Source organism: Stenella coeruleoalba, assembly GCF_951394435.1.
Source record: "Stenella coeruleoalba genome assembly, chromosome: 1".
NCBI lineage: Eukaryota > Metazoa > Chordata > Mammalia > Artiodactyla > Delphinidae > Stenella > Stenella coeruleoalba.
In genome coordinates this window covers 33,011,214-33,032,488 of record NC_137169.1, presented here as the reverse complement: position 1 = coordinate 33,032,488, position 21,275 = coordinate 33,011,214, and the positions used below count along the sequence as shown (strand labels likewise).

At 48.5% G+C, this 21,275-nt stretch overlaps 1 protein-coding gene across 10 annotated transcripts in view; it reads left to right on the top strand.

The window, feature by feature from the left end:
- SCMH1 (Scm polycomb group protein homolog 1) overlaps positions 1-21,070 on the top strand; it is a 189,851-nt gene extending 168,781 nt beyond the window's left edge. For 9 of the 10 annotated variants that reach the window (XM_079938928.1, XM_079938919.1, XM_079938921.1 and 6 more), the window contains 4 exons: positions 771-962; positions 10,534-10,728; positions 18,778-18,908; positions 19,955-21,070. In XM_079938928.1, the coding sequence (XP_079795054.1) occupies positions 771-962; positions 10,534-10,728; positions 18,778-18,908; positions 19,955-20,080 (644 nt within the window). In that variant the 3' untranslated portion in view covers positions 20,081-21,070. The remainder of the gene's footprint in view (positions 1-770; positions 963-10,533; positions 10,729-18,777; positions 18,909-19,954) is intronic. The other variant, XM_079938920.1, reaches the window with a different exon arrangement.
- Positions 21,071-21,275: the final 205 nt, after the last annotated feature.

Sequence of the window (21,275 nt, the reverse complement as noted above, 5' to 3'; positions counted from 1 at the left end):
TCAAGCCTCCCTTTCCTTCTGAGGCCGAGGCCTCTGCCTGGCCTCTCCTTTGCTTCTGTGCAGCAGTCTACAGGGACCCGGCTTTCTTTACCACTTTTCTTTAGCAGCTCTCACCCACACCTTCTCTAGGGTTCTTCCTCTGCCCCAAAATTCGTTCCTGAGAATGACCTATCTCCCCATTTCCTTCCTGCCCTCAGAGACAGATGTAGAGGCCTTTTGCTTGTTAAGGATTATACAGATACATTTTGAACAGAAATAGGTGGGGACTTTAAAAGAAAATCAGGCATGGAATAGTTCCAAATGTTGCCGAAATTCTAGTTGCCCTTATCCAGATCAGATTGAACGCCTCAGCCACTGCTGGCAATAGCTGTATTCTCCTCTTCGGCCCAGCTTCTCTGTTCTTGGGCAATTCTTATGGAAATGGAACCCCAAATGAACAGATTTCCTGGGGGAGGCCCAGCCAACTGATGGAGCAGATAGAATTACGTTCACAGTTGTTTCACAGGCTAAGTAAAATCATTCCAGAGCCCCAGGTGCAACAGACCTGCCCTGGCCACTCCCATCATTGCAAGCCCTGGAGTTGGAGGCAAAAATCAAACCCTCAAGGGAGGGAGGGGAGGGGAAGGAGGGAGGAAACCTGGGCACCGATACCGATTGCCTCTGTGTAACCAGGGAAGCCTGAGGCAAGCAGTGGGCTGGACTCCTCCTGCCCTGCCTGCGCTGCTGAGCTGAGGAACTGACGGCTCAGCCCTGTTCGCTTAACTCCACAGCCGTGTTTGACCGTGAGCAGCACACCCTCAACCTCCCAGCCGTCAACAGCATCACCTACGTCCTCCGCTTCCTGGAGAAACTCTGCCACAACCTTCGCAGTGACAATCTGTTTGGCAACCAGCCCTTTACACAGACTCACTTGTCACTCACCACCACAGAGTACAGCCACAGCCACGACAGGTACCTACCAGGTAGGAGCTGGGACGGGGTCTGGGCTGAGAAAGGGGGGCAGGGTAGTAGCTGTAGCAGCAGCAGCGAGGGCCCAGGGCCAGCCCTCAGACCTGCTAGCCTGGCACCTACTACCCCAAGATCTGGTTTTCTGTGCCTTAACTTTGCCGTGTCTGGCACTTTTTGGTCTCCTCTCATCTGTACTGTCTCTTCAGGATCTCGTCTGCTATCTTTAGGATTAGCCCTCTTTCCTCTGGATTTTTATCCCTAAAAAAATGGTGGTTCATGGTTCTCCTGAATCTGCATGTGGAGCCACCGTGAAGTCACAGGACATCTCCCCGCGTGAGTCTGGCAGCAAAGGCCTAACGCAGAACTCCCTCGCCAGCGGGAAGGGTTAGTCTCAGGCTGCAGATTGAGAAATTTGCTCCCGGTGATTGGCCATCCACTCTTTCCTTTGGCACGCGGCCATAACTCCTCCAGCGCCGCCAGTCGAGCAAGTCAATTCAAGTTCCTGCTGTTTCTAACTAGGCTGGAAAATAACTTTCTTAGTTAACATACCAGACCCACAACGGGAAAGCGGATGCCACGTGGCCGGATCAGTGACTAAGCACTTCTGAGAGAGGTTTGAGTGAATGGAACTCAGCATCTCTAATCTGGAGCACAGGACACAGAACAACAGGGAGGGAAGGGAAGCTTGGCCTTAAACGTAGCAAGGTAGGTCATTATGGGAGAGGGAGGAAAGGCTCTTTAAAAGAGTCCTGTGGACCTTGTCCTGGCCAGAGGAATAGAGAGGCAGTGCTGTCAGCGCTGGGGCTGTGCTGCCTGGTGATGGGGGAGCGGAACTCCAAAAGGTGGTCCCTTCTGACCTGCAGAAGTCTTGTTCCCACACTGTCTTCCCTGTTGTCTTTTCATCATTGTCAGAATCACTCCTGATAAAAGTGCCACTTGTGGAAGAATGTGCTGGGGAAGTGACTGCTCACCCGTCACCCCCCATCCATCGCCTCTATCTGTACTGCTGCACCCAAAGGAGAATTGCTTATATGACTTGCAGGCAGGGCAGAAAGATGCCTGAATTTCAGACGCTCCTTCTGGGGTCCCCACCATCTGGCCCTTGCAGACATATCTGTGACCCTCTCACTGACCCTTTTCTTCAGAGGGAACTTCTCATCTGACCTACTCTAGATTGCTTTCTTTCAGCGTCACACTCTCTGAGAACAGAAAAGGGCATTCTTACTTGTAGTTAGGATATTGCCCTGGGAGTCTGGGCTGGGCACGGTGGAGTTGGTGCACACAAAGGCAGGTTGTTACATATCCCCTGCTGCTGGCATTCAGGAACTCTGAGCTGCACTTCAATAATTAAAATTAGCCCTACCTGAGATTCTGGAAGAATGGATACACGAGAGAGGGTAGCATGTCCATGAGTGTAGCTGCTAGTCTAAAGAGAGATTTCTCAAAGAAATAGGAACTCAGAATTCTTTTTTTTTTTTAAGCATTTCTTTTTCTTTTTTTTTTTTAAGTAATTTATTTATTTATTTTATTTTTGGCTGCGTTGGGTCTTCGTTGCTGCGCACAGGCTTTCTCTAGTTGTGGTAAGCGGGAGCTACTGTTCGTTGCAGTGCGCGGGCTTCTCATTGCGGTGGCTTCTCTTGTTGTGGAGCACTGGCTCTGGGCACGTGGGCTTCAGTAGTTATGGCATGCGGGCTCAGTAGTTGGGGCTTGCGGGCTCTACAGCGCAGGCTCAGTAATTGTGGCGCATGGGCTTAGTTGCTCCGCAGCATGTGGGATCTTCCCAGACCAGGGCTCGAACCTGTGTCCCCTGAGTTGGCAGGTGGATTCTTAACCACTGCGCCACCAGGGAAGCCCCAGAATTCTTAAATGCAATAACACCGCTAACAACCAAGAGAAACGCACTGGTAGCAGCATGCAGAGGCTGGTCGGGGTGTACATCATGGGCCTGCAGTCGTGATGATAGTTTGGGATTGGGGCGTGTGACCTTTCCTGGGAATTCTGTTCCAGTTTGCATCTCTCTGATTCAACTACCAGACAAGAGGAAGCAGGCTTTAGCCACTCTTCCTTCTTGCCTCACCAGCTAAGAAGAGACAAAGACCAGGGTTATCACCTTCCGCATTGGCTGCCCCCCTTCTCTTCCCTCTTTTTCAGACAGATTCAGCCAGCTCTCTGTGCTCTCCTATGATCTCTAACCTCTGTTTCTCATAGTGGGTGCTCAGCAGCTTGGCTGCTCTCACCCTAGTTTCTGTTTGCTTCCCTGAGATGTTTTAACTCTGCCCAGACAAACTAGACCTTTGCCTAGATTTCTAACTCTTCTGTGCTCCCTCGCTTATCTTTTCTGCCTGCCTCCCTCCCTTCCTCCCTGCCTTACTGACCCTTTGCTCCACCTCTGATCATTTTTCATTTCCTACAGTTTTCCGATTAGTTACTTAGACCTCTGCCAAAGAGCTTGATGTGCATAAGGGCTTTCTTTCGCTTTGCCCTTTGGATCTGGTGTTTATTACTCCCACCCTTCTGCCTGGCTACACGCTTCTGCTCGTTCCACATCTGAAGATACCACCTCTCTTATCCAGGAGCTTACCAGCCCCCTCTTTCTTCCCTACAGCCTTGTCTCCACACTACCCTACCCATTTCTGAATACGGTAACTGACTACACATTTCCAATATAGTAAATAGTCACCAAGTGTACATCCCATTAGGCTTCCTTACCTAAGCTGAGACTTAGTTTTTTCCTCCAGTGTTTTATTTTGAAAAATTTCAAACTTATAGAAAAGTTGTACAGTAGTACAGTGAGCAGCCATGTACTACTCTTCACCTAGATTTGCCACTTAGCTTTTTGCAGTATTTACTTTATCTCTTTCTCTAAGTGTATATACATGTATGCGTTTCTGTGTATTTTTTGTTTACTGAACCATTTGAGAGTTAAGTGCAGATGAGAGACTTGATCCTTAAACACTTTTGTATGTATCTCCTAAGAACAAGGATACACAATACTATTATCATTCTTGAGAAGTTTAACATTAATAAAATCTACTAGCTGATATATATAGTCCATATTCAGATTTCCCCAGTTGTCCCAGTAATGTCCTTTGTAGCTTTTTTTTTTTTTTCCTAATCCAAGATCCAGTGAAGGGTAATCCACTGTCTCTTTAGTTTTCTTTTATCTAGAGCAGTTTTCCAGCCTTTTTTATCTACCTTCCATGATATGACATTGGCATTTTGAAGAATTCAGGCCAGTTGTTTTGGTTCAGATCATCAAACATTTATCAAATACTTACTCTGTGCTAGATCCTATACTGGGCTCTGGGGAGACAGAGAGAGAAAACAGACTCAATCCCTGCTCTCAAAGAGTTCCCAGCTCAGAGAGGAGATACCGGTAAACATGTATGTGGTAAGAGCATGGAACCAAAGGTACTCTGGCCCAGCCAGGAGTGACGAGCTGGGAGTATGGTGAAAGAAGAGGTCAGGGAAGGATCCCTCAGGGAGGCAATGGCAGCTCAGAGTCCCTTCTTAAGAACTACACACGTGGCTGTATCAAGTACGAGGCCTATAAAGATTCAGTGAGAAGGAGCTCTTTCTGGTCCTCTAAAAACTAATGGTATTAAACAGGAGATTGTATTAATTTAGCTGATCCCAGTGACTATTAATGTTAGCTGTAGTTGAAATCCACCGAGCATTCACCTCTGGGCCTGCTGGTTCCTCTCTGCTGCAGGAAGTAGTTCATTTGTCCCATGACAGTGAGTTCCTCGTGCCTGTCTTTCCAGTTCCATCCAGGTCTTCTAAGCTGGTTATAAAGTGGTTCTCCTGACGAAACCCCAAAAATCACAGAATAAAAGCCAGATAAGAACTCATAATTTCTTAGGATGCGCCTTCATTCCCACACAAGGTTTCCTCATAGAACTGTCAGAGTTTTAAGAACACTCAAATGTTTATAATTAATTGAAACTGTAGTGATTCCATTATTCGGTCAGTCAGTCAACCCAGTATTTATTGACAGCTCTGATTTAGGTATAGAGGGTTCCATTGTAAACTAGGAGTCAAGGTCGTTACACCCACAGAGTTTACAGCCTGGTAAAGAATATGAACAAATAAGCAAACAAATTAATTCATGGTGATGAGTGCTTTAATGGAACAAGTTCAGAGTTCAAGAGTTCAAACCCGGTGTGTCAGGGAAGACCGTCCAGAAGAAATGATATATACACTTGGACCTGAAAGAGTAGGATAATGAGGTAAAGGTGCCACAGACCCCAAGAGATGGAAGAGGGGATGATGAAGAATGTTCTTGTTGACTGAGCGTGTGAGACTGTGAGGGGCAAGAGGAAACCTGACTTGTTTCAGAAATACAGTGTAGAAAAGAAGAATGTGAGCAGTGAGGCTGGAGTGGTAGCAAAGGCCCAGGCAGAAAAGGTCTAATTGACCAGGTTACAGACTTTATGTCATTGAGCAGTGAGGACCCATTGAAGTATTTAAAGCCATGACTGTGTTATGGAAATAACACAATCAGATTTGTGTTTTCAAAAGCTCACTCAGGGTACTTACTGTGTGGGAGAATAGTTGGAGTAGAGCAAGAGGTAGGCCGCGGGACCAGTTGGAGGTTTTTGAATTCTGCAAGGCCTCCTAGATTTGGGGATTGTCCTTTCCTTTGATATCCAAATCTAACTAAAATTAAATGACCCCCCCGCCCCGCCCATCCCACATAACCCAGGATGAGGTTACATTTTCCTCGTAGTAGTGCATACTTCTAGCTCAGGATTCCTGCTTCTGAGTCGGTTCTTAATCCCTTTTTCCCCTGTCAGTTCCTGTAGTTGATGGTCTCTCCTGCAGTGCTTTTTGCCCCAGCAGTTTGATCCAGCTCCTCATCCTTCATTTCCCTAAGGAAAAACCAACACAAGTCTGTTAGGTGTGCTAGACTTGTACTGAAGTCGTGGGTAGAAAGAAGGATACTTACCACAAAGGAAAGGAAGCAATTTAACATTTCTGTTTTAGTATTTATCAGATGCTACAGCAAATATCTTACTGGCCTCTTTCACCTTAGGCCTCCGCCTATTGCCATTTTCTGCGACCCATTCTAGATTTGGAGGAATTCCCTTTGCCCTCTGATTTCTCTGTTCCCTCCATCCCATACCTCCTCCCTTCCAAGCTATCAGCAGGCAACTCCAAATTAATATGGTGCAAAATAATTTTGTTTGCTTTTGTCTCAACTTTCCCCTTCTACACAATGCCCAGACCTTGCCTTTCATACCAAAAGAACCATTAGTGTAATTATCTAAAAGAAAGTACCAGCTAGCCCAGATCTATACTTTCAGCAACTCAAAGAACAAAGGGAAGAGCTGTGGGTGGAGAGATTTGTTCCATCTGTTTTATGTTCCCTTTTTCCTTTTTTCTGCCTTCCCGTGGATTAATCCAGTTTTTTAATGATTCTATTCTATTTCTTTTGTTGGCTTGTCAGCTATAATTCTTTGTTTTGTTATTTTAGTGGCTGCTTTAGTTTGTATTATACATTTGTTTTAACATATCACCATCTACTTTAAAGTAATAAGCAGATCCTTTCCCATGATCTACCCAGACGCATAAAATTCTCTGCATGTGGGGAGTATCCTGAGTCCTGGACCCACATTCTTATCCTTTGTAGTTTTTCTTAGAAATCAACTGTTTAGCTAATGCTTTGGGATTCATTTAGGGCCTCCATTGAACCCTAAAACCAAGCACACTGTCTGGCACACCTCCACTTGGACTCTTCTTCAGAGCACAACTTGTCAAGTTGTCAGGGAGGCCTCTCAGGGTCTCCTCATCTAAAAAGGTCCCTCTGTTATTTTCTGCCTTAATTCCCTATTCCTTTCTTAGGAATATTTACAACAGTTTCTGTTTTTTATGAGCTTGTATTTTGTCATCCTCCCCACTAAATTAAATATTCCATGAGGGGAAGGGTGAAATCTATCTTTTTCACCATTCTCAGTATCCATCACCCTAACTGTCACATAGTAAGTATTTAATAGTATTTGTTGAATGAAAGGATACTTAGTAGAGGATGTGGGACACGTGGTTCAGAGAAGGATATTTTTTTAACATGGGACAGACTTAAGTCTGTCTTAAGCATGCGTAAGAACTGTGCTAGCCTCTGAGTCCTATGTTGGTGTAAGAAGTTTCTTAGATCCACAACTGTAGTTGTTTTTTGATCATTCAGTTTACCCCCATGAAGGGGAAAGCATGCTTCTGAGTGTAGAGTCCTTGAATCTCAGAAGCAGAAATGGCTCTAGAGATGATCTAGTATCTAGCCCAGCAGACAGTTGTGTTCATCTGACTTCTGCTTAAATACCCCTAATGATATGTTGCTCACAGTCACCTTTGGCAATCAGTTTTATTGTTCGATACTTTTGATTACCAAATGCCTTGCTTTTTGAGCTGAAGTCTACCTTCTTATAACTCCTACCCCTGCTCTACTCTCTGCCTTCCAAAAAACAAATCTACTTCCAGCCCTCTTCTCTACCCATGACTGCCCTTGGTGTCTTTGTCTCCTCTGACTTTTCTCCAGCCTGTATATGCCCATCCTCTTTCTCCTTTGCCATGAATTCTAGGCCTCTCACCACCGTTCTGGTCATCCTCCACTGGGAACTCTAGTTTTTAAGGTCAGCCTTGCAATGTGATACTCAGAAGATCTGCTTCTCACTGAAAATAGCTGTGTAAGGGCAAGGTCCTTGTCTGTGTTTACCTCTGCATACCCCATGCCTAGCACAGTGGCTGGCACACGAAGGGTGCTCAACAAATGATTGTTGAATGAATGAACGAGCTCCCTCTCATGCTGATTGTTCTCATGTCTCCAGCATTCACTGGTGAATTTAATTCAAGTTGATCCTGTGAGGTTAAGGGATTTCATCTCCATTTTATAGATGCACAAGCTGAATCCCAGAAAAAAGGTGGTGATCATTGACTAATCATCATGCCAGTAATAGAACTCAAGTGTTCCAGCCCCAACTTCTGACCCCTGGGCCAGTGGTTTCAAAGTTTGTTTTGTTTTAGCAGTAGAACTCCTTTTTTGCAAAGGTAAGATTATATGAAACTCTGGTATATAAAAGCTAGAACCAGAGCTGTTTTGATAGAAGCTGGGATGAGGCCGAGGCTCTAGCGAGGAGCTGGGAATTCTGCAGGGCTCTGTGGAGCACAGCTGGAGAGCACTGCAGTCTTCTGCCCTGGCATCATCCTGCTGAAGGCAGCCAGGGCCTCATCTGATCAGCCTTAAGCTGACTAGGACCTCTCAGAGCCTTGGGCGTGATGCTTCATTTTTCCTCTTCATCTCATTTGGATAAGATTTAATGACCTTGCCTAGTCCAGGTGCCACCAGCCCAGCTTTTCAGACCTCTCAACCAGAATCCAGATTTCTTTTACCATTCTTAGCATTGCCAAGAGAAGAGACACTTACTGATTTTGCATCAGCATCTGGTGAACCCCTGGCATTGTCATCATGATTATTCTTCACATCTGTTAGCTCATGTGAAGTAGGTCTTTGCTGAGTAAAATGAGTACCAGAAAGGTGAGGTCATTACTGTGCTGATAAATACAGAAACCCGAGTTCATTTTTCTCTTGAGCTCTTGCGGAGAACTTCGGTTTACACTCTAACTCTGAGTGAAGAATAAAATACAACTCCCCACCTTTGTAAAGTCCATCCCATTCTGTTTTCTCATTCGATGTTCTCAGCATGACAAAGGGTGAGTTTCCCCCATTTTACAGATGAGGAAACTAGTACTCAGAAAAGACAAATATCTTGCCTTGAATCACATACCTAGTGAGAGGCAGGAGCCCAGAAGTAGAACCCAGGCATCCTGTTTCCTGGATTGGATTCCTGTCCTTGTCTCAAAGTGGGACATTGCTATAATCATCTCTCCTGGAACATAGGAATCTGAAACCTCACCTGCAGAAATGGGGTGGGATATGGTGTAGGTATCCTAGAGCGCCTCAGAGACTTCTCTTTTTCAGAACCGTTTCTAGGAAAGGGCTTCATCAGTTAAATTTCCTGAGATGTGGATGAATAGCTGTCTCATGCTAGATTTGACTGTAATCCCATGGTTTACCAAGCAATTTTAGGCGAGAATTAGAAAGTAGTCCTAAAATCCTAAACCATCTTGCCAAAGAGGTCTTATTGTATACCAGACAGTTTCCTTGAATTTAGCGTTCATCAGAGGCCCTGTATGAATCCCAAGCATTACCTAAACCCCTAATCTCTAAGAAAAACCACAAAGGACAGTGTGATATGGTCCAGGACCCAAGACATCCCCCATAAGCAGAGAAGGCAGTGGCCAGAGGATCTGACTTGGTATGGGTAGAACCCAACCATGAGAGGGAGTCTGCCTCAGGTTCTATAGTGCAAGGATTAGGGGCTGCTGCGTGGGGTTGGGCCGTGGCCTGGGTGTAGAAATGTCAGGATGAGGTTCCCTTTACGAAGGCTTTCCTAGCCATTCTCTTTTGATGTTCACAAACCCCTTGGGAAAAAGGGGCCTCCCATGCTATAGGTTAGGAGACTGAGGTCCTGAGGGAAGTACCTTGTCTGCTGAGCGGCAGAGTCAAATTCTAACCCAGATTCTGTGCTCCATGCCCATGCTCTCACTACTGTACAACCCCAGCTTCCTTGGAATGTTTCCATAAAACAAGGCAAATATGAAAGGAGGGAGGAAGCATAGGAGCAGATCCTTTGCAGACAGGCCTTTAGCCAGGCATCCAGAAGCATTTCTGAGGTGTCCTGCTGGCTAAGAGGCTCAGCTTCTGAAGTGCCCTCCTCTAAGCAAGTGTGTCTCTTCAGCACCTCTATTCCCTGCTCTAGCATCTTGTGTTAGGGCAGACTCTTTCCAGAATCTCTTCAGCACCCCTATTCCCTGCTCTAGCATCTTGTGTTAGGGCAGACTCTTCCCAGAATCTCTTCAGCACCTCTATTCCCTGCTCTAGCATCTTGTGTTAGGGCAGACTCTTTCCAGAATCTCTTCAGCACCTCTATTCCCTGCTCTAGCATCTTGTGTTAGGGCAGACTCTTCCCAGAATCTCTTCAGCACCTCTATTCCCTGCTCTAGCATCTTGTGTTAGGGCAGACTCTTTCCAGAATCTCTTCAGCACCCCTATTCCCTGCTCTAGCATCTTGTGTTAGGGCAGACTCTTCCCAGAATCTCTTCAGCACCTCTATTCCCTGCTCTAGCATCTTGTGTTAGGGCAGACTCTTTCCAGAATCTCTTCAGCACCCCTATTCCCTGCTCTAGCATCTTGTATTAGGGCAGACTCTTCCCAGAATAGCTTTCTTTTTTTTTTTAAGGTTCTCCTTGTCAGAAAAAGCCTAAGACATCCAAACCAGAAGAAAACTCAGAGACCATCTAGTCTAAAAGGAAGTCTCTGAGGAGATCCATGTCCAGAGAGTGGCATTGGGCTTGACTAAGGCCACCTAGTGAGAGCCAGAGCCATGACTGGTACACAGGCACCCTGTGACTCAGCCCGGGGCTCTCTGCTTTGCTGCCTCTTACTGCACCCAAACAGATTCCTGGGAGCCAGCGCCCTGGCAGTCCTTTCAGGCTAGTCCCTGCTGTAACTCTGGTTTTACTGTTTTCCAGGTGAGACCTTTGCCCTGGGAAATAGTCTGGCCCGGTCCTTGGAGCCACACTCAGACTCAATGGACTCCACCTTGAATCCCACCAACCTTGTCAGCACCTCCCAAAATCTTCGAAACCCTGGGTACCGGCCTTTGCTTCCATCCTGTGGCCTCCCACTGAGCACTGCCTCGGCTGTGCGCAGGTTCTGCTCCAGGGGTAAGCTTTTCAGAGTTCTGGCTCTCCTACCCTCTCTCATCCTTTCCTTCTTCCCTTCCTGAACCCTGGGAGGCCAGAAAGGACTTAACTCTGTTGCCTGCTGCCTGGAGGTTGGACTGCCATCTGGGCTACCATTGTGCCTGACTAGGCCCCTGGGGAGCAATTGAAGCTCTGGGATTAGCTTGAGAATAACAGAAACTAAGAGCCAGCGACCTAGAGCCAAAGGGACAGGGAAGGAGTCCTTCATTCATTCATGAGCCATTTATTTGAACACCGTCTGTGTTTGTCATGGGGACGCAAAAATCAATCACTTCTTGTCCTTAAAGAGCTCAAAGTCTTGTGGGAGAGACAAACACTTAAATAGGTAACTTGAAAACAACATCTTGAGTGTGGCTAAAGAGATACACTTTGAGTTGCATGAAAGCTGCAAGAAGGAACACCTAACCCAAGCTTGGTATCCAGGGGAAGCTTCCTTGAGAAAGTGTCTGACATTTTAAATGTTGACTATATTAATGTATTAGGAGTGGTAGGCGGGGGAGAGCTTTCCAGGGAAGAGAGTACAGTATGGACAAGGGCAAAGGGATAAGAACTAACACAGATTGTACCAGCAACTACACGCAGTTTGGTATTGCTGAAAAACAAAATGTAATTCTGGGACTTCAAAGGGAAAAGCCTGCAAGCATCAGGGGTTGTATCATAGAGGACCTTAAATGCCACGTTAAAGAGTTTGGAGTTAATCTTGTAGGTAATGCGAAGCTCTGGAGACTTTTACTTAGAGGCAAGACCTAAACAGGTTTGTGTTTCCAGTAGATCATTGACTACTGTGTTGTGGATGGAGCTGAGGCAGGACAAGAGTAGAGAGACCGCTTAGGAGGTTACTTAGGTTTCTGGCCAGACCAGAAATGATAAAAGGCCTAGATTAGGGCAGTGGTAGAAGGTTTGTAGAAGAGAGAATAGATTTGAAAACTCTTCATGAGGTAAATTGAGTCAGATTCAAGGGTTGTAAGGAAGGAGTGGGAATGTCTCCCAGGTTTCTAGAAGGGGTGACTGGATAGATGGCAGTGCCATTACACTGAGAGAGGGAACCAACCATAGAAGAGAAAGAAGGGGAGGGAGCCCGTGGGTCATCTAGGTGATACCCAGCAGGCAGTGGCTGTGCAGGTCTGATCCTCAGGGAGGAAAACTGAGCTGAAGTTAAATATTTTGGAGTCATCAGCAAATAGATGGAAGTTGAAGTTGTAGGGTGAATGACCCCCAACTCCCAGGAGTATGTCTAGAATGAAAAGAACAGTTGACCAAAGAAGGAGTTCTGGGGACCAACAAAGTTCAGGAGGAGGGAGCAGGAAGAGGATCCCACCAAGGGGACAAAGGAGTAGTCACATGTGAGGAGAAACATAAGAATTTGATACTGTGGTGGCCGGGAGTACAGAGAGTGTTTGAAGACGAGTACAACCCAAAAAGGTTCGGTAAAATAGGACTGAGAAATATCTTCTGGATATGGTGATTAGTGAGTAACTGGTGATCTTAGTAAGAGCAGCTTCAGTGGTGCTGGAGGGTGGCGAGGGCAGATTGCCGTGGGTGGGGATAGCAAGGAGAGTTTGATGAGAAAAAAGGAGGTGACCTTCAAAAGAAGGTCTTCTAGAGTGGGTGCACGCTGGGCATGTGTATCAGCAGACAACTTGAGCCTTCCAAGAAGAAGAAATTCAGAATATAGGAAAGAGGAGAAAGTAAGGCCTTGTGGGTGGTAGAAAGGATTAGGGACCAGTCTTAAGACAGAAGGAGGCACACCTTGCTCCCTGAGACTGGAGGGAAAATTGGCTGTGGCCATGAGGGAATGGAGAGAGGGCTGAGTAGGGAAGGGCTCCAGAGTGCCAGGAGATTGGACCAGCCATAAAGAAGACAGGAGGAAATGGGTCAAGGAGGAGGGGATGGTTTGCAGGAAACATGAAGGTCCAGCGATGCTTGGAGCTTGGAGGCTAGTTTGCCAGTTTACAAGAGCTATGGTTTTCTGGTGTGGTTCTTAGAAACCTAGATGTGGGGTGAAAAAAGACAGTTTGAGAGGTAAGTTTTTATGTTGAGCTAGCAGAGCAGGAGGGGGCGGGGAGCGGGGGAGCAGGTACTCAGTGGAGAAGAGGAGTTTAGTTTAGATCATCAACACTGGATCTGGGCAGGGTGGGGAAGAAGCAAGGCTGAGAGAAGGCTGAAGGATGGGGAGACTATAAGTTTGATGTGCTAAAAGGGTCTTTGTGACATAATGGTTATGGGGACATAGGTCCCAAGAGAGCTGAAAAGGTGGGATGTTAGGGTCAGAGAGGGGGATGTTTAAAATTCCTAAGTGGATTTGTTCCAAGAGATGCAAGAACCAGATAGTAACCTTGGCAGTAAGCATTTGAAGTATAGTAGAGATGAAAGTCTCTGGAAGCAAGGCAGCAGTTGAATGGATTGCCTCTGAGGATTATGGCAGGAATTGGGGTGGAACAGAAGGTAGTGAGTTAAGTACCCAAAAGTCTTCATTTAACAAAGAGCAGAAACCCAGAGATCTACAGATGAAAGTGATCCGGAAGGGCAGACGGTCGGTACATGTCTGGCTTGTGAAGAACACGAGCTTCCGTCGGAAGATGGTCTAAAAGCAGCAGTGGGGAGACAGGAGAATGCCATTTCCACACCCACTGTGGCCTCCCCCAGTCCAGGGATGGATGAGGTGTGAAAGAATAAGACGACTCCAGTAAGCAAGGCCTGCAGTGGCAGAGGGGGTTCTCAGGAAGGCCGAGACAGGGAGAGAAGCCTGGGATGCCCCTCCCGACCCTAACCCCAGCAAGGCCCCACATGGAGCAGCGTAAGGAGCTCTGAAGTAGAGGCAGGACGGAGGGTTGGTGCCCTGCCTTGAGACTTAAGTCACCTCAGCTCTCAGGTCTTCGTGCTCCCCATACACAAAGTGGAGGTGGTGATACTGACCTGCTCTTTTCTCAGGCGTGTTAAATGGATCAAATGGAAGCAGGGATATGGGGTCATTTTGGAAACTAAATCATTCCCGAGGTATGAGGGGGTTACTATTAGTGTTCTCTTCCCCAAAGCCCTGTTTCTGTTAGGAGTGCTTCCTTTTTTTTTAACTTTATTATTTTTTTTATTGAAGTGCAGTTGATTTACAATGTAGTGCCGGTCTCTGCTGCACAGCAGAGTGACTCAGTTATACACATATGGGCATTCTTTTTTAATATACTCTTTCCCGTTATGGTTTATCCCAGGATATTGAATAGAGTTCCCTGTGCTCTACAGTAGGACCTTGTTGTTTATCCAACCCTACTGACATATATAATAGTTGGCGTCTGCTAGTCCCAAACTCCCAGTCCTTCCCTCCCCCGCCCCCTCCCCTCGCAACCACAAGTGTGATCTCTATGTGTGTGAGTCTGTTTCTGTTTTGTAGACGGGCTCATCTGTGCCATATTTTAGATTCCACACATACGTGACATCACACTGATAGGCTGCCTCGCACGGCACTGGCCTCAGATGCCACTGTTGTCTCCCAGGCATCTCCGCTCTTCCCTTGGGATACACTGGGAGTCTGTTGGCCAAGTCACAGTCTGAATCTCTCTTGACCCTGAAGATCCTCATAAAGCTATGAGAGGATTCTCTTTGGTTGGCCCTAGAATTGTTTCTCTCGAAGAATTTAGATGACAAGTCTGTGCCCTCCCTTATTTCATTGATCCATATGGTCGGGCCTCAGTTTGTCAGTCTGGCCTCTTGTGGATGCGCCCCACCTTCCTTAGTCATCCTCAGACTGAGACACTCTGCCTTGCATGAAGAGTGACCACCAGCTGTACCCATTGGGTGGAGAGAGAGACCCCTGGTATAGTCTGTCTGCAGGAACGGGCATAGGAAAAGACAGAGACAGGGCACTAACTTCTCTCCTTCCTAGCTGTGTGGTCCTGGGCAAGTCACTTCACTTCTCTGGGCCTCAGTTGCCTCATCGCTAAACTAAAGATGATGATACTTCCTTCAAAAGCTGTTTTAGGGCTTCCCTCGTGGCACAGTGGTTGAGAGTCCACCTGCCGATGCAGGGGACACGAGTTTGTGCCCCGGTCCGGGAAGATCCCACATGCAGCGGAGCGGCTAGGCCCGTGAGCCATGGCCGCTGAGCCTGCGTGTCCAGAGCCTGTGCTCCACAACGGGAGAGGCCACAGCAGTGAGAGGCCCGCGTACCGCAAAAAAAAAAAAAAAACTGTTTTAAGGGTCAAATGAGCTGACGATGCTGGGAGTTGTGGATGTATCAGGCCACTCTCCGCCACATTCGGTGCATCCCAGTCGTCTCTTGCCTGGACTATTATATCAGCCTCCTTTTCAACTGGTCTCCCTTGCTTCTGTCCTTGCCCCCCTAACGACTGTTATCAACACAGGCTCAGAGTATAAGTTGGTTCGTGTTACTCCTCTGCTCAAAACCAGCCTTCAGAAAAGCCAGTGGTTTGTCAGTGGCTTACAAGGTCCTCTGTGATGTGCCCTGCCACTCGTCCCGCCCCACCACATACATACATACTCTCAGATGTTATTTCCTGCCATGTTCTCTTCACTCACTCTGCTCCAGCACACTGGCCTCCATGCTAACCCTTAAACATGGCAATCAGTCTTCTGCTCAAGGTCTCTGCTCAAATGTCATCTCAGAGATGCTCTCCTGACCACTGTATAAATTAGCAACTTCCTGCCTCTGCCCTCATGGAGTGTATGTTCTAATGGAGTAGGCTAACAGACAAACATGTAAATATATATAATAGTATTATATATGAGTAAATATGTGTGTGTATTTATAATATCAGTGTGTGTGTGTGTGTGTGTGTGTGTGTGTGTGTGTGTGTGAGTGTGAGTGATTCCTAGCTCCCCTGGGTAGAGGAATTAGCTAAGATGGTCCAAGAAGCTAGGATGGACATATTCATGTGTAGTATCTGCTCCCTGCTCTCCATCATCTGTGCAGTTGGTTTCTGTCTCAGCATCGCAGTGGACTTTCAGGGCAGGGAGAAGTGGCTGGCTCACACAGCCCTCTCCAGCTCCCTGTCTACCACCCCTCTAAAAAGCCTTTGGAATTTCTATGGCGCTAATCACCCTGCTTGCTCCAGCACACTTCTCTCCGGTCTGGTCAGTGCCCAGCTACAAGCTTGAGAGGTAATATGTTCCAGTCTCTTCCCCAGGGAGCAGGAGGGGCGCCAAGCCAAGTGTGCTTCGACTTTCAGACCTGGGACCCGGAATGAAGGGATATGAGAGAAGATCTTTAGCCTTTGCAAGACATGGTTGAAGAGTAGGGCCTTTCTACTTTCACTGGTGTTTCACCTCTGACAGTTGGCTGCTGACTGGGCATCTCCTGGGTGGTGAGGATACTGACACGAGCAAGGCAGGGTCCCTGCCTCAAGACAGACCTAGGCTGGCGGGGAGACAGAAAAATATACATGGAACTATGACGTAGGATCATTCATTCATTTAGCAAACGTGCTTGAACGTCTGCTGTGGCAGAGCAGGCACTCTTTTATGTGCTGTGAAAGGGAAACACTCTCCTCCTGCCTGTCTCCCTACGTTCAGTACTCTGCTCAGCACTCTGTTCAGCACTCTGTTCAGCACTGCTTCACTTCCCCCGCAGACGTTTGGGTTTCCACACACCAAGCAATTCTGCGATGCCAGCTGGGCCTCCTGCAGTTTTACTCAGTTCTGACACGAGCTTCCTGGAGGAAGCGTCAGATCCCACAGGATAAGGGCTCCGTCCCACAAGACTGACCCCCCCACACACAGACTTCAGCTGCCAGTTCAAAGTCTACATTGTTACCTGTGCTTCTGACTGACTGGCTCTAAATTCGAGGTTCCTGTGATCCCTTCCATGGGTTTGATTAACCTGCTAGAGCATCTCACAGAGCTCAGGAAAACTGTTTACTTGCTAGATTACCAGTTTTTTATTAAAAGGATGCAATCCAGGAACAGCCCAATGGAAGAGATGCGCAGAGGAAGGTGTGGGGGAAGGGGTGTGGAGCTTCCGTGCCCTTCCTGGGTACACTGCTTGCCCAGGACCTCCACACGTTCACCAACCCAGAAGCTCTCTGAAGCCCTGTCCTTTGGGCTTTTATGGGCTTTTATGGCGACTTCATTATATAGGCAAGGTTGCTTATTTCGTTGGCCGTTGGTGATTGAACTCAATCTCTAGCCCCTCTCCCTTCCCCAGAGGTTGGGGGGAAAGTTCCCACCCTCTAGTCACCTGGTTGGTCCCTCTGGCAACCGGCCCCCATCCTTAGGGGCTTTCTAAAAGTCACCTCATTAACATACCCAGGTGTGGATAAAAGGGACTTGCTATGATTAGCAAAAGACACCTTTATTTCTCGGACCACTTAGGAAATTCCTAGAGTTTTAGGAGTTCTGTGCCAGAAAAGGGGATGAAGACAAATACATACGTTTCTTCTTATTAATCAGAGTATCACAAGGACATAGCAGGGAATAGGAGAAGACAGATAAACATAAATGCATGGAATACTGTAGGTTGTGGTATGTGCTGGGGGTGGAGGAAACTAGAGTAACTGGATTGAGAGTGATTATGTGGGGACTGAGTACTTTTATTAGGATATCAGGGAAGGCCTCTCAGAGGAATCAATATTTGAGATGAAACCCAAATGTTGAGAAGGAATCAGGTGTGCAAAGATGTGGGGAAAAGACAATTTTAGACAGAGGAAATTGTGTGTCTGGGTCAAAGAATAAAAGCATGGCTTATTCAGGAGGCAGAAAGAAAGCCAGAGTGTCTGGAGCTTGGTGAGTAAAGGATGGGGGGAAGGGGGAGAGGAGATAGAAAGGGCCAGATGATGGGATACCTTCTAGACCATGGTAAGGGGTTCGAATTTATTTCAGGTACGCATTTTGAGGCCATTGCATTTATTGACATGATCCAATTACTTTTTTTTTTTTTTTTTTTTGCGGTACACGGGCCTCTTACTGTTGTGGCCTCTCCCGTTGCGGAGCACAGGCTCCAGACGCGCAGGCTCAGCAGCCATGGCTCATGGGCCCAGTCGCTCCGCGGCATGTGGGATCCTCCCGGACCGGGGCACGAACCCGTGTCCCCTGCATCGGCAGGCAGACTCTCAACCACTGCGCCACCAGGGAAGCCCAATCCAATTACTTTTTAAAGGTTGTTTTGACTGCCTTACGGAGAAAAGATTATTAGAGTGATGTGATGGGGGAAAGTGTCTAGAGATTGAGCTGTAACCAAGAGATCCATGAAATGCTTTGTGAGACCAATTATTTCAGGATTAGACAGGAAAAGTTTCATAAAGGAGCTGATCCTTGAAGGCGACCCTTGCTTAGCTAAGTCAGAGTTTGCCAGAAAAAAAAAAAGGAGAAATTGAAGGGAGAGAAGGGGGCACATTCCAGGCAGAGGGGATGAAGCATGCCAGAGATCTGTGCCGGTGATGATCATACAGAGAGCTCAGATCCCACAGGGGAAATGGGAGGGGCTGTTTTTGAGCCAAGATTGAGATAAAAGCTCTAAGCAGACCAGTAAATTAACATTGAGATTCCTGGCAGCCAAGGCAAAACTGTTCTGCCTCCAAGTGTTTGGCTGACTTTGCTACAGCCTTGGAGGAGGCACTGGGTATTACCATCCATCACTTTTTTTCCCTTCCTGGGCCCCAAGGACTTGGCTATAATCTAACCCAGCTCCCGAGGTCTCTCTAGAAATGGTCCCCAGAGCCAAAGCAAAAGCAGCCTCACCTGCCAGCTCCTCCACGCCCGCCCCCAATCCAGGTCATCCCCTTACTTCACTGCTACCCCTGATTCAGGTCCAGGCAGAATCACAACCTCAGTTTAAAAACCATTTCCAGAATCAGACCTACCCTTAAGATTTGAGTGAAGAGGGTCTCAGGCCTTTGGTCCCTTTGTTGAAAACCCTTCCCTCCCCCGGTTGCCTCTGGTTCCCCTGCTCTGGCACTGCTGAGCCTCAGTGGTCACACAGGGCCATTGGGACAGGCCAAGGAGCGTGCTGGGGAGTTACAGACCAGTCCCCGCCCGTTATGCAGGTGTCCTCCTGTCCTGCAGGGTCGGATCGCCGGGATGCCTCTCGACAGAGTGGCCGGGACCCCTCCTCGTGGACAGTCGAGGACGTGATGCAGTTTGTCCGGGAAGCTGATCCTCAGCTTGGACCCCACGCTGACCTCTTTCGCAAACACGTAGGTGCCCCTGCCTGACCTCTCCTGTGTCCGCTGGGAGTCCTGCTTCTACAACTTATAGACTCTTAAAGGGGCACGAGCTATATACTTGTTCTAGGTTCCTTGAAACTGAGCACAGGTGACACCATACAAACTTAGAGACAGAATCTTGGGTCCCAAACAGCCCTCCCTGGGCACTGAATTCAGCTCACTCCTTTAGTGTAGGATCTGATTCAGCCACACTCCTACTGGGTCCCAGGGACAGGACTGTCCTCTCCTAGGAGCACTTGCTCTCCTAGCTACCTGCTGTGGCCTAAGGCCAAGTTAAAGAGTCTCTTGCCAGGTGGCCCCCAACTCTCCTACCTCATCAGAACCCCGTTCTCTACTTTCTCCACTCTGAGCCTCCTCCACCTCTTCAAGTGGCCATTTGGCCCTGTGGCCAGGGGCCGCTGCTGACCCCCCTGCAGTGACCATACTCCTCATCTGGGGCTCAAGCCCACTTCCCTGTAGCCCCTGCCGCCTGGTGCTGTCCTGTGCTTGGGGCACTCTCACTGGTCACTCCTTCAGGCCAGGTGGGTTTGGAGGGTGCTCTTAGGTCAGGCCTGAAGGTCTCACAGCTGCTCAGCGAGTGCCTGCTCTGTGCCTGGCTCACACGGAGGGGTCCCTGCTGCTCAGGAAGGAAGGTGACTCACCCGATAGCCCTTGAGGGGCGATACAGAAATAGTCCGTGATGAGTGACAAGTACACTGACTGGGGAGGCCGCCTGGGAGGAGACAGAATTGAGCTGACCTCAGAGGTTTGGGATCCGGGGAGACTGCCTCTCGGGCAGCAGAGAAAGGAGATTCCTATAAACGTGTGTGAAGAGCTTAACCTGGCGGGGGGTGGGGGTGGTCAGTAGTAGACGCTGGGGAGGGGTGGCTGGAGACAGAAGCTGGGGAGAACAGGTAGGCTGTAGCATCGCAGCAGGTTCACTGCCACGTGGCTGGCATCTCCCCGGGTGGCCTTTAATCAGGACCTGGGGTGGTCAGACCACCCAGGTCTGATGACGCCTCCCTCTATCCCCGCAGGAGATCGATGGCAAGGCCCTGCTTCTGCTGCGCAGTGACATGATGATGAAGTACATGGGTCTGAAGCTGGGGCCTGCACTCAAGCTCTCCTACCACATTGACCGGCTGAAGCAGGGCAAGTTCTGAACAGGGAGACGCAGCCTAGACAACCGAGGGATCGAGCAGAGGGGCCATCCTTCTCCCAGGAAGGAGGGCCATCGGCCCCCTCCTGGGTACCTCAGTGGGGTCCGAGGCTGCCTCAGGACTCCAGGAGGCTGTGTGGAGCTGCCAGCACTGCCCCTCCTGCCATGGTATGTCCTTCCATGAAGGGCCGAGACGGGCATGGGGCCCAGGGTTGCCACTGCTCTTCCCCTCAGCCCTGCCTCGGCTCTGAGTTCTCCTGTATTTATTGCTCAGGCCTGGCCGGCCTCTCCCCAGGAATTTAGACTGAACGCCTTCCAAGTGATGGAGGAAGGGGCTGACCCCTGAGGCCTCGGAAGACGGGGCCCTGAAGTGACACTCGTGCCCGGTCCCCTCACCACCCGCTGGGCCTGGTGTGGCTCCCCATTACCCCATGGCTCCTGCCTTCTTCTCACGAGATCCGCGGACTCCAAACTCATGGTGCAGACCTCTACCTTTTTTAAGAAAAGATCTTTTCTTATTAATTTATTGTTTCTGGCACTTGGGCAAGCCCTCCAGTTCATACCCCTCTCGCTCCAGACACTGGGTTTCAGGAGGAGGGAGACTGCCCTGCCCCGGCCCCAGACAGGCCCTCTCCAGAGCGGTGTGGCCCCTTTTCAGAGGACATTACCTAGGGTCCCTGTCCCCTTGCCTCTCTTCCTCCGCTGGGCCCTCTGCAGCCTCGGCCTCATCTGTGGGAATGGGAGTCCCTGCCCTGCACTGTCCCCACCGCAGCTCCCTTGCCCCGGCCAGAATTTCTGCTGAAGAAGGTTGGGCCCAATGATTTTAAGCCAAGAAGGCCCTGAGATGGATGGGAGAAAGGGGTCTCTAGGCTGGAGTCTGGTTGTACCCACTCCACTGTCCACATGCTTCCTTTGTAAGCAAGTCAGCAGCACAGCTGCCCCCGCTGCCATCTGGACTTATTTTATGTCAATTTGTTTATAAATAAAAAATATAGATGCCAGTGTCTTTGTAATCAGTCAACATAATCAGCGTGCCTCCGAAGGGCAGGCCACTCCCCTTGTCTTGGTCTTTGCTCCTCGTTTTTATCTATGAGGAAACTTGGACAAGATGCTCCCTGAGTTCTCGTGACTCCAGCAATCCCTAGAGAACAGGCTGTCTGCCACGTGCCCACTGGGGCCCCAGCATGGCGTAGCCCCTG